The following is a 13,707-nucleotide window of genomic DNA, read 5'->3' on the forward strand; positions in this document are numbered from 1 at the left end:
AGCAATGGCGCAGCTACCGCGCCCGCCGACCCCACAATGCAGGGGGGGCGCCCAGACTTGGGGGGCGCCCAGACTGGGGGCCGCCCAGACTTGGGGGGGCGCCCAGACCTGGGGGGGCGCCCAGACTTGGGGGGGCGCCCAGACTTGGGGGGGCGCCCAGACATGGGGGGGCGCCCAGACATGGGGGGCGCCACAAAGCGGCGCGGCACGCCTTTTTTTACGGATTTTTAATTTGTTCTGTAATTTTTTTTAAAACCTCTCTTATTTTTAAATCTATTTGCATCTCATTTTAATATACATACCTACATTATTATATTTTTAATTCATCCTCATTGTGTTTAACATTTGTTTATTTATTTAAAACACAACTATACCACAGTTTCTTCACAAGTCACTCCAATATGACACTGTGGCCAGGAAATGTAATTGATCAATGCTAATAGGGCTGGAAGCATGGGCGCCCGCCGAAAATTTTCTAAAGGAGGGCTAAATATTTTTAGTAATGTTTTAATGTAGTTTTAATTTACTGTAGCGTATTTGTATGGTGAACGAATGGACAAGACACTGTAGTAATTAAGGGCATATGAATATTTTTCCACTTACATATTTAGGGAATGTATATATTTAAGTCTGTTATATAATAACACATTATATGAAAACTTTCCAACAAAAGCTTTCTTTGTGGTCAAAAGGTATTAGTCAAGGATGCACGGAGATGTTTTCGTGTTTGAATGATTTTCTCACGAATAATGAAATATCACTGTCGACTTCAGTGAAAAATGTTATACTTGATCACATGGCCGAATGGATACTATTTTTCAAAAAAATATTTCCCAAACTTGAATTAGGATAAAAGGAACAATTGGATAAGAACACCATTTGCCAAGTCCTTAAAATATGATCATATTACGTGGACACCCCAAGAAGAGTTGATCGGTATCAGATCAGATAATTTGCTTGAAGTGGAATTTAATGAAAAAAGTATTTCAGAATTTTGGTTAAGGCGACAGCAAAAATATCCTACTATTGGAAAAAAAGCCCTGGTAACTCTTATTCCATTTCGCGACTACATTTTCGTCATTACTTATATTAAAAACGTAAAGGAGGTATGTATAAAATAAGCAAAGGTCATGCCCTTTCACGGAGACGTTGGAAGATGCTTTATGACATTGAACCCGATATCGATTTTGTATGTAAAAACATGCAACCTCATCTATCGCATCAAATTGTTTCATGTCTGTATAGTTTTTATTCAAAAAAAATGTTTTTAAGCAAATTTTGTACTGAATATAAATATGTGTATTATAATTGTAATAATTACTGCCAAATAAACCTTTTAACTAGAAAAACAATTTTTTAACGAATTAATTATTTCAAATTTAGGGGGTCGTGACATGAAAGCAATTGGGATGCATTGGTTTAATTTATTATTATGAATTTGAATTATAATACTAAACCAACAAAAATTTTACCCCCCACTGGGAAAAGCTGTAATGACGCCCCTGGGCTCAAATATTGAAATTTTGACGGTATACTTTGGTTGTTTTGCAATAAAAACATTTATTTTGTAGCGTTAATCATATAAAAGAACGTTTGTTAAATTAGTTAGTGTCACTGTCGCAAATGGGTACGAGGCTATGCATGCAACTATCGCGAGCTGACATGTGCCAGGTGCACCAACCGTACATCGATCACACGTAGTCGAGTAGTGCTGGCGGCAGTGCGTCACGAGCGCTGCTGTCAACGTTGACACCCACCATGACAGTAATGTCACGTCGCGGACGCACTCGAGCGATTCATCCACGCCCCTGACCCTTCCCTCGTTACTATTACCTCATCAACATGTCTGACGACGACGACACGGAAGCCCCCAACCTTCAACCCAAGATCTTCAGCGCCATCCTCTATGGAGCAGCCTCGTTCCTGATAACAGTGGTCAACAAAATGGTGCTCACCACCCACCACTTCCCCTCTTATCAGGCACTCGGCCTAGGCCAGATGATCACAACCATCATAGTCCTATTCCTATCGAGATCATTCGGCATAGTAAAATTCCCATCGTTCGGACGGGACACTGTCCGCAAGATATGGCCACTCCCCGTCATCTACCTCGGAAACATGATCACCGGCTTAGGAGGCACTAAACAACTCAGCTTACCTATGTTCACTGCTCTCAGACGCTTCAGCATCCTAATGACGATGATAGCCGAACGGATAGTTCTCAACGTGAGGCCGTCGTTGGCGGTGAAACTGAACGTGGCCGCTATGGTAGTCGGAGCTCTAATAGCAGCTGCGGATGATGTCACCTACACGCTCTCCGGATACGTTTTGGTATTGTCGAACGACTTCTTCACGGCCACCAATGGTGTGTATGTGAAGAAGAAGCTCGACTCCAGGGAGCTCGGAAAATACGGCCTCATGTACTACAATTGTCTGTTTATGATCTTGCCCGCTGTCGGAATAGCGTATGCTACTGGAGATTTGCACGCCTCGTATGCTTACGAGCACTGGTCCGATCCCGTATTCTTATCGCAGTTTTTGCTCTCGTGTGTAATGGGGTTCGTGCTGTCTTACGGTGTGATGCTGTGTACGCTCTACAACGGCGCTCTCACCACGACCATCATCGGCTGTTTGAAGAACATCTCGGTGACGTATTTGGGTATGGTGATCGGAGGCGATTATGTCTTCAGTTGGGTGAATTTTGTCGGTTTAAATATAAGCGTTTTCGGTAGTATACTGTATACGTACTTCACGTTCAGGAAGAAGCCGAGCACCCAAAGTTATAAGCCGTTGAAGGAATCATCCGAGGCTAAGTCGGAAGTAGTTTAAATATATGTATGTATGAATGGTTTCATCTCCAGAACTGAGCTAAAGAAGACTTTTTCAATGAATCCCAAAGAGCAGCATTATATTTATACATCAGCCAACTTTAATGGAAGATGATTGTAGACTTTAAATTTTATACTTACTAATATTCAATATAATCGAATTGCACTTTGGGTTTCAAAATCAAGAATTAAAATTTTAGTAATAACGAGAAGAAATCGAAATCACTTGAATGATATCTAATATTAAGTTAAAATCAGGGTTGTCTCAAAGCTCCAGCAGACTAGGCACGTGCCATTTTTACTTTTTTTTATTATAAAATTGAAAAAAAAATTGGCTGTCTTTGAACTTATAAAATATTTTATATTTATATTATTTGATTTTTTATATTCAAGGGATTATTTTCTTAGGATTGTATTCTGATAAAATACTGCTTCACGAAATTAAATATCTTAACCAATCAAATGGAATGAAAGATATTTTCTAAATTTTATGTATGTGTTTTTAAAAATATGTTCCGCAATAACATGTTCCTTTGGCAAATTCTGTCTAGGGGCGCCATATACCCTCAGGCCGGGTCTGGTTGGAGTGAAAGCTTTGTTTAACTGAATTGATCTGAGCTATTCATAAAGTCAAAAAAGTTCCATCCTCAATCACTCATACTGATTCAGCACCTCTATAGTAGAAGATGATTAGCATTTAGTAAGTTTGGGAGATGAAACTCTTCTTAAAACAAAGCAACCTTTTTTATTTTGTCCACTGTTTGTACATGCATATATGATATGCAACGGTGATTAGAATAATTTAGAATTATATCAAGAATCTTCTCATCGAATTGATTTGACTTCATATTCAACGGGCATTGTCTCTCTACTATTAACGATTTAGAAAAACTTAGTTTGTAAGAGAACATTTAACATGTTTCATCAAATCAATGGTTAATATTATTTAAAAAAAAAACAGCTTACTCGTAAGATATTAGGAGCACAGTCAGTTCATATCCAACACCAGGCCTGATCTTATATGAAAACATACGACAAATCAGAATCCATCGACTGATTGTGACTTGCTTACGTCTACGAGTCATATTTGAAATAGACTCGAGTCCGATTTGTCGTATGTTTTCTAAGCCAACAACTAGAGATTGCATTACCGATTTACCGGAAATTATTTTATCGCGAATAAAGTACATATACAGGTATATTTTTGCATTACAAATGGATTTAGGTACTTTTGAATTTGATTATTTTCATGCTTCAGAGTGGCAACACAGACCAACCAAGTCGTAATAAATGCGATCAGATGGTTGTTTTCATTGGTAAACGGACTACTAGTCATATGTAAATCAGTCACAGGACAACCGGTCGCTCTAGATCGGTCATACGTGATCACCCGTCACACTAAAACTGGTCACGAGAAAACTGGTCACACCCTAAAATCGGTCAACCAGTTTTTTCGTGACCGATTTTAGGGTGTGACCAGTTTTCTCGTGAGCAGTTTTAGGGTGTGACCAGTTTTAGTGTGACGGGTGATAACGTGTGACCGATCTAGAGCGACCGGTTGTCCTGTGACCGGTTCACATTTGACTAGTAATCACCGAACCGTTTTAATTATGATTACACTGAGCAACAAAAAAAATTACCAGAGTGGAGACTAACCCTTCTTTACTAACTTTGACCCACTGAATTCGACTATAATAATGATTTTTGTTGGTTGGTGATCGTTTACGAGATATGAGCGTTTAAAAAAATGCGCAATTTTTACAGTATTTTGGCATTTGCGGTCTTTAACTCAAAATCTAGTATTGCTGTGCTCAAAGTGAGTATTGAAATCAATAGTCAGATGTTTTTCCTATTGATTGTGATATTTCATTGCTTTAAAATACTTATAATTAATTGTCTAGCGAATTTTAAAAGTCAAAAATATATTTTTTTTTCTGTGCTGTTTTTCATTTATTTGGCAAATTTTTTATTTCACCACGTTTATAAGGATTGGTTTTCTATCTCAATATTTTTCTTTTTTATCTAAACGTACTAACTCAAGCGGTAATTGCAATTTAAATGCTTTCGTTGTGTATATAACCATATACACAACGAAATTGTGTATACCAAAAAACCAATCCTTATAAACGTGGTGAAATAAAAAATTAGCCAAATAAATGAAAAATAGCACGGAAAAAAAAATATATTTTTGACTTTTAAAATTCGCTAGACAATTAATTATAAGTATTTTAAAGCAATAAAATATCACAATCAATAGGAAAAACATCTGACCATTGATTCCAATACTCACTTTGAGCACAGCAATACTAGATTTTGAGTTAAAGACCGCAAAAGCCAAAAAACTGTAAAAATCGCGCATTTTTTTAAACGCTCATATCTCGTAAACGATCACCAACCAACAAAAATCATTATTATATTCGAATTCAGTGGGTCAAAGTTAGTAAAGATTGGTTAGTCTCCGCTCTGGTAATTTTTTTTGTTGCTCAGTGTTATTATTACGAATAGACTTTTATGTATTTGTATGTTTTATTTTTAATTATTTACGGTTCAATCTAGTTGTTCGTTGATAATTATTTTGACGGTAAATTGCAATCCCTATTGACAACTCTAGGAGCAGGCCTATCGATGCCATTATCGTGACGGGCTAGATTCGACACTGAAAAGGTTGTTTAATTAAATTGAACTTAGACACGTAGTGAGGCTCAACTTCCAAAAACAGACATATAAACTATTCACTTTTAAACGTGTAGTTTTTGCGTTTTTATATAGTCATATATGTTTTTTGTATAAGCGTTTTTGTTTAATTTTTTTTTTTTATTATGTAATAACGGAAGTCGTTTATCGACTCGTTGTTTTCCACTGTATACGCTTATATTTATATATTATCACAAAATAACTAACCACTTATTTGTTTCCATGTGAAGACTGTCCACTAACAATAATTATAATATAATGTAATTTTGTTACCGTAAGCGAGAATCTTATAAAACATGTAATAAAAGACAATGTAGTGTGTTGCACACATTTGCGACGGCAAAAAATATCACATATCTTTGTACGCGCGCTATGAATTGCGATTGCAGGGAACTCACTCGAGTGTTTAACTACTTATATTTACTTAAAATAATATGTATATGTAATGTAATGTTTACTTAATTCTTTCTGTCGAGTATAAATCAACAAGTAAAGGCAATTAGAAGACTCTTAAGATGATCATATCGTACTACCGGTTGCGTCACTAGGGGTAGTGTCTATTTGTAGTGTATATATTTTATCAATTATTAATATTTTTCAATTGTTATGACTTATGAGAGAAAAGCGCCATAAGAGCTTAGTGCATACGTTATTTCTGGATTGCGTCTCTGTCAGATTGAATCAGTTAACCTTCTTACCTTTAGATACATACATTGATTTCTCAGGAATTTGAACAAAAGCCAATTATGACTCATATTTGATGCTATATATAGCTGCACCAGACGGATTTCGCGGTAGCTGTATAAATACAGGAAGCTGTATATATACAGAAATCTGTATATATACCGAAATTCCAATGAGGCGTGTAGCCGCTCGAGGATCGTCATACAACGAATATGTCGAGTTGGAACAATTTGGTGTCTCCCGGTGCAGACCACACGGGCCTAGGGAAGCTACTGGTATTACATTTGTGTAAAAATGTCGGTATTGATCTGATTTTTGCTGTTACAAGAAATCAAAGTGGAAAATTTGGTCTTTGATAGAACTTTTTCGCTGTAAAAATTGTCTTTACTTTTCGATTTATTTTCTTATATGTGTCAAATCTGCAGGTCGTTGTACCGAATATTTCAATGTGGCAATTTAGTTGCTTTAAACTGACTCACAGTATTATTTGAAATTTTTCGCTCACAGAAATGTTTTTCAGTGGATCGCTTCGATGCTATTGAAAATCATTACAAATGTATTATATTTTAAGTATTAGTTGCATTTATACAATTAAATAATTAATTTTACTGTGCAATATGTATTGTAGTATGTATTTTAATATTATTGCAATATGTATTTTACTGTGCAATATGTATCGGTGCCATTTTTATGACCGCATGACGAAGTATTTTGATTGTTCATTCATTGCCATGATTTTTAACTTTATTTTATATATAGTGCACATTTCAACAGCGCAAAGCTGGCAGTTATTATTTTCTATATATGGAAAAATTTAATTTTATCTTGAACTACCAGTGAAACTTTCTAATGTATTTTTTAGACATATATAAAGTGTGAAATAAATGTTGTGAATTTCTACTAAAGACAAGTACGAAACAAATTTCATCTTCTTATTTTTTCTTCAAATCCACATTCAATATTTACATTTCAATCAACATGCAAAAACAATTTGGAGCAATTTTTATACAAAAATTCTATGTAATTATTTTTTCAATCATACATATCATGATGACCTTTAAAATTTTCTTTTTATTCCAAAATTTTTTTAACTGGTCATATGTGCAGTGGCGTAATGAGGATAAATAGCGCCCGGGGAACACCTTTTTTTTGCGCCCTCTCCCCCCCCCCCTCTTTCATCATATTTGTCGAATTATAGAATTTGCTAAGAAACAAATACATATTATAAACGTTGATGATGTCTTCTTGACTGACGACGGCGAAATGATCTCGATTTTTAAAAATATATCGTATAATTTTAAATACAGTAAATACAAGAATTTCTGTACTTTATTAATGTATAGGATTTTCAAGCGTTCAGACACAAAATATAATATATATATATATACAGTGGCGGCTCGTGAAAATCCAAAGTGAGGAGCTGTAGTAGCTCGTTGACCATCCGGTGACCAAATACAAACAAAAATAGCAATCATATGTACTGTACTGGGAAGTCTGCAGCCCCCGTATGGACGACAAGAATATAATGGATATGTACTATATTGGGAGGGCTGCAGCCCAAATGGACGAGCCGCCACTGTATATATAGAAAGCATTTTCTTAAAATGCTACTTTCGCTCCTATGGTTGGGCTCAAATCTGGCGCCACATTATTGCTTTCAATACAAAGCCTAGAAAGACTGGTGAAGTTTGTTGACTAATTCGTCACCCACTCTCATTGCACTTTTCGAAATAAACCTATGTTACTATAAAATTCGACAATTTAATATTTTGCCCTTAAAATTGGTGTACCCGGGATATCAATACTTCCCCCCCCCCCCCTTCCAGTTACGCCACTGCATATGTGACTATTATTTTTTTGATACTTATTGGTTATACAGACGCGTCTGAGCATCGAGTATACACACTTATGCCAACTCAAACAAATATATGGCAATGAAATTAATGGCCTCTAGTTGTTGTTAACAACCGAAGATTGACAAATTATTTTATTATACACACCTACATACATATGTATATATATATTAGGTATTCCCGGAATTAATGTCGTTTTTGTAATATGCAATTTTGACTCGGGTCTCTTTCGGTTCGTTGACCATTGAAGACTTGTCTTGTGTTTTTTTCTTCTTCTGGATTCCATGCGTTCCTTTTGAACAAAAAAAATCTTTTGTACCTGATCCACAAAAAATGATAGAGATGTATCCATCAGAAGCTCATTTAAGGAGCAATATGTTATTGTTGTTTCACGCGAAAAATGTGCCGTAGAGGCTTCAAAATTCATTTGCAACATATACGGCGATATACTGGATGTGAAGAATGTGTCATTGTTGGTTTAAGAAATTTCAATCAGGCAATCTGAGCTTGGATAACGAGCCTCGAAGTGGACGGTGCATTCAAGAAGATTAAGCATCTCTAAAGGCTGATATCGAAGCAAATCCAATGTTGACTCTTGATGATATACATATATCTTGATGTAAATAATTTAAAAAATTAAGTTTGAATTTTACTATAAAAAACGACATTAATTCCGGGACGACCTAATATATAAATCATCTGTCTATGAATTTCACATATTTATTTATTTATTACATTTTATACGAGGAAGGCCTTACACATGTTCTGGTGGAGTATTGGCCAGTATTGCATTATTGCAGAGAGAATGTCTTCAAACGTATCTTAAATAAAATCGTTTTCGATTTTTATCCATATTGTTCGATATAACGTCAATCACTGGTTGCATACTGTCACTTTACTTCAACTGTTTGCGACACCTAGAGGCCATTCGTGTAACTGCCGTGTATTTTTATGTGTTAGTGTAAGTGTGTATACAGGTAGTCCTCGACTTATGACCAAAAGAAATCACCGATTATCAGAAAATTATTTTTCAAAATTACCATTAAATTTTTTAAACATTAAATCATGGGCTGTTGTTACGCCACTGCCAAGTCTTGGAAGAAGTTAAATGGCGTATATTTTCGAGAAATTAGTAAATATGCACATTTTGAAGTGAATAAAATTGATAAATTTTGACGTTTTGTATGAAATTCAAACTATGACCGAAGTGCAAGAACGTGTTTCCGTCGTAAATCGAGGAATACCTGTACTCTATACTCAGATCCGCCCATATAACCAATAAGTATTTTATTTTTTTGTATTTATAGTCTGAATATTTTTATATACAAAACTTATAGAAGCCTTGTTTTTAGAAAACTTTTTTTTACTAGACTTTTCTATGTTTCACTTCGCTAACGATTCAGTATTTATTCCTACAGTCTTCCAATCGTTTTGAAACTTTACAATTTTAATTAAAAGAATTAGAAAATAATTAAACAATTTTTAAGGACATTATGAAATGCTTAGATAATGGTCGAGTCAATATTTCTATTTCATAAACTCAAATAGTCAAATCCTGTTATAATAAATTTCCTCAAATTGTTACAATGAAATTAAAGAGTAATATCTGGAAGTTGAATTATTTCAGAATTAAATTATATCATCACAATAAAACAATCATCATCATTTCACAGCCAACGGCGAAGAAAACAAGCTCGCGCTTTACAAAACACAAATCCTTCGACTTTACGGAACACAATCGAGCGAGCAAGAAAGCATTAATTCGGTTCCGTAAAGCGAGGAATCGGTGTAATTTATTTGTAACAAATTTTGCATACATACATATACATATTCATGAACAATTTGGCAGCGAGCGATTTGATTTAAATGTGCTTAGCGATTGACGCGTCTCACTATTGGGTTCGAGTAAAAAAACCATAACAATTGTACTAATATATTATTACATAAATCACATTCTCATACTGAAAAACAAAACTCGCTTTGCATGATAATACACATTAATGATCGCAGACTCGCGCAACGTCCGCCTATCGATATCAACCGTTCTCTTCCAATTTGGTCGCCTTCATCAGCTCGTACAGTTGCGCCACTTGCTCGTCCCGCATCTGATCCACCAGCCGAGGGTCCATTTCGCTGCCAATCTTCATCCTCCTCATACCCTTCAAGCCGAGCTGTTTACTTAGCGTTATGGCATAATCCTAAAAAAATCAAATAAAATAAAACAAATGAATTGAATAATTAAAACAATTTCAAGGTTATATGAAGATACTCACAGTCCACTCATTCATGAACAAGTTGGCTTCCGCGTCTGAGCATTTTTTGTGTCTTTTGAACTCGGCCTTGACGTACTCGTCTCCGAGTGCTTTCATCTCCAATGGTAAGCCTCTGTGAAGACGGAGGATGGCCTTGTACAGCATCCGAGTGCTCTGGAGCTTCGTGAGAGACATTTCCGCATTAAAAATCAACGCAAGACTGACGTTATATTCACTTTGTTATGTCATCAGTCGACTGTCAAAATGAAATTTGGCCGTAACAATGGCTCAACATCGACCAGTGCTTCAATTTTTTTTACATCAATTTTAATTAAAATGGTTCGGTGATTATTAGTCAAATGTGAACCAGTCACAGGACAACCGGTCGCTCTAGCTCGGTCACACGTCACACTAAAACTGGTCACACCCTAAAATCGATCACGAGAAAACTGGTTGACCGATTTTAGGGTGTGGCCAGTTTTCTCATGACCAGTTTTAGTGTGCCGGGTGATCACGTGTGACCGATCTAGAGCGACCGGTTGCCCTGTGACTGGTTCACATATGACTAGTAGTCCGTTTACCAATTAAAATGATGCATGAATGCCAATTGATGGTGATGAATTAGTACATTTTTATGATTTAGTAAGCACCATCGAGGGTACAAAAGTCAAAGAGTTCTCATTTTCTAACCTTAAAAATAAAATGTCCATCAATTGTATTATAGTTCCCCTATTGAATTATGAAAAACGAATTGCTATCATGATCCAAATGAACAGCTTGTTGGTTGTCGTGTGTTTTGGTGAAAATTATACAGTTACACTGATTGCTACGTGTAATAGAAAATTGACAGCTTTGAAAAATCTTATAAAAACATTGGGCCTTTATCACATTATCCCGTTTTTATTTTTAATTGGAAGATAAGTAATATGAAACACGGGTCATTAAAAATTATAAATTAAATAAAATACAATCTGTAAGTCAAGTGTGTAAATGTAATGTATATGTATGTATGGGTTACATCCATTGATTTATAATACACTAGATCCGCCATCACGCTTTATACTGGTCTCCTTTTTGGCGCATGCACAGTTTCTCTCAGTAGGTAGGTAGGTACTGCTGCGTCGTAGGGAAAAAAACCTTTTTTTTCCCAACTTCCCCGCTAGTTAAACCCCCCGCACCCCTCAGTTAGTGAAGACAAGATCTCCGACCAAAATCACACGTCAGGCCCCATCTATGTGTATTATATATCTATGGTTACATCCCAAATGTGAATCGCTACCAGGATAACTGCCGCTACGAAAATCGCCCGCGCGGTATTCTGTCGCACAGAAAAATTGCCGTACAGAAAACTGCCCGAATTTCGTAAAAAAAAAAAGCATTTGCTGCAGTTATCCTGGTCGCTAGCGATTCACATTTGGGATGTTATCACCGAACCGTATGTACATATGTAGATCACTTTAAATAAAGCCTTACAGTATATTGGACTTATCTAAAGCCATTTTCTTCCATTACAATATCAAAAACTATTACGTATTTGAATTGTATAAACTTGGTCTCAATCAAAATGAATTAAGGATAGTAAATTACATCTACGGGAATTTTTAAATAAAAAACATGCATTTTTCAATTACAATTTATTCAAAACACATAGTTTTATATATAATTCATAATGGTAAAACACTAGCAAGTAATCACTGTGATATATATGTTTTAAAGCAGCGATTATTTTTTATCCTTGAAAAAGTTGAAAAATTAAGCGACAAAAACGGCATTGCAAAAAAAATATACAATTATATTTTAATATAATCAGCCTTAAAAATTAACACGTTGGCGCCTAGCAATGTGAGTAGTTCATTTCGCCGGTTCTCGACGAGTGGCGTATATTATATTATAATAATATCGATTCCATCAATGAAATGCAATCAGAAAGTTATCACATACACAATCAATTATTTCAATTTTGAAAAATTTTGCGCAGAATCACAGTTTTATATGCGCGCCAATTTCGCTATACGCGTAGCAAAGATATCATTTTTATGCCAAATCAAGCAGACGCCAATGTGTTAAAATAAAAAGCACTTAAAAATATAACAAATTCAAAATGACGCATTTCAATATATATATTTTATACATTCATATTTCAATAAACTATCTGTTTACATAATATACGTATAATTAAATCGTATGATATTTAACTAAATTCTATCTTGCATAGATCAATATATTGACAACTTCTACATACATATATGTATATATACATATATATATATAATGGTATATCTACGGAAACTAGGGAGTTTCAAACAGGGAGAGAGCCATTGAAAATTGAATAAAAATATCAGATTCTTTTTATGATATGAATTTGACGAAGTATTATATGTATGTATGTTCTAAGACTGAAATTTTATAAAATTGGAAATATTAATTTCTTGCTGATGAATCAAAAAGTCATCCGGTGGAAGGAAGCAGCTGTATTCAGGCACATACATACATACTTGTTTTCAATGATACAAAGTTTAACGCACGAATTATCAAATTCAGTTGCAAGCTTCATCCGGATGCATTTTTTTTTAATTTATTTATTTATCACCAATTTAAAAGTTTAATTGTATAAAAAATCTTGCTTCATTCCACATCAGTCTTTCGCACAATTATCACCATTGTACACGTCTAATTTCGAATAACGTTATTGAAATAAAATTTTAAAAAAAATGTTAAACATTTAAACAAATAAAAATAAAATTTCAATCATTAATCCCATGAGAAGCATTTTTCAAATGATAAAATCATATATTACATATAAAAATAAGAGGATTTTTTCCCTTTTTGAGATTTTTGAAACATAATATAAAAATTAAAAAACTACACACATTACATAATACAATTAAAATACTGTTTGGAATATAATACCTTATTCGTAATATTAATTTTATAAAATTCATATAAAATAAAATCGTATTTCACAAGCAACATTCTCTCTAAATTCTTGATGTTATCATTACATATTGTTCAAGAAGTACATATATAAAAGGAATGATATATTATAATAAAAAAGGAATGATATATTATAATAAAAAGGAATGATATATTATAATAAAAAAGGAATTATATCATTTTTACATTACTCGATAAATCAATTTCGCACAATGTGAATCACATTGCAAATTTCATTAACTAAACACGAAGCGTGATGAGGAATTTGGTGAATGACATATGTATCAAATAATGGCGAACGTTAAAATTAAACATCAGTTATTAATATATAACAATAGATAATTACATATAATCAGTGGAGAGATTAATTTTAATTACTTATTTATGTGATATAACATGTATAACGTGTTCCCAAAAGTCACTGTATCAGAAAAGTAGAACTTAAGATGTCTATTATTCAAA

General features: G+C 34.4%; 2 protein-coding genes across 2 annotated transcripts; one reads left to right on the top strand and one right to left on the bottom strand.

Annotated features, from left to right (window-relative positions):
- Positions 1-1,692: 1,692 nt before the first annotated feature.
- On the top strand, positions 1,693-3,776 carry frc (UDP-sugar transporter UST74c fringe connection). Its single transcript, XM_077445915.1, has 2 exons — positions 1,693-2,839; positions 3,542-3,776. Exon 1 carries the CDS (start codon positions 1,843-1,845, stop codon positions 2,827-2,829), a length of 987 nt encoding a protein of 328 aa, XP_077302041.1. The 5' UTR covers positions 1,693-1,842; the 3' UTR covers positions 2,830-2,839; positions 3,542-3,776.
- Positions 3,777-9,362: 5,586 nt separating this feature from the next.
- Positions 9,363-10,634, bottom strand: Sdhaf3 (Succinate dehydrogenase assembly factor 3). Its single transcript, XM_077445916.1, has 2 exons — positions 10,333-10,634; positions 9,363-10,257 (listed from the first exon to the last, which is right to left on the bottom strand). Exons 1-2 carry the CDS (start codon positions 10,504-10,506, stop codon positions 10,096-10,098), a joined length of 336 nt encoding a protein of 111 aa, XP_077302042.1. The 5' UTR covers positions 10,507-10,634; the 3' UTR covers positions 9,363-10,095.
- Positions 10,635-13,707: the final 3,073 nt, after the last annotated feature.

This window comes from Arctopsyche grandis, chromosome 2 (genome assembly GCF_051622035.1).
Source record: "Arctopsyche grandis isolate Sample6627 chromosome 2, ASM5162203v2, whole genome shotgun sequence".
In the NCBI taxonomy this organism is placed as follows: Eukaryota; Metazoa; Arthropoda; class Insecta; order Trichoptera; family Hydropsychidae; genus Arctopsyche; species Arctopsyche grandis.

What these genes read in the sequence shown, in the direction of transcription:
- frc (XM_077445915.1), top strand. Translation starts at nt 1,843, where the DNA reads ATGTCTGACGACGACGACACGGAAGCCCCCAACCTTCAACCCAAGATC.
- Sdhaf3 (XM_077445916.1), bottom strand. Translation starts at nt 10,506, where the DNA reads ATGTCTCTCACGAAGCTCCAGAGCACTCGGATGCTGTACAAGGCCATC. An exon ending in TGTTCATGAATGAGTGGACT is followed by an intron (nt 10,258 to 10,332) that starts GTGAGTATCTTC and finishes TGATTTTTTTAG; the next exon opens with GATTATGCCATAACGCTAAG.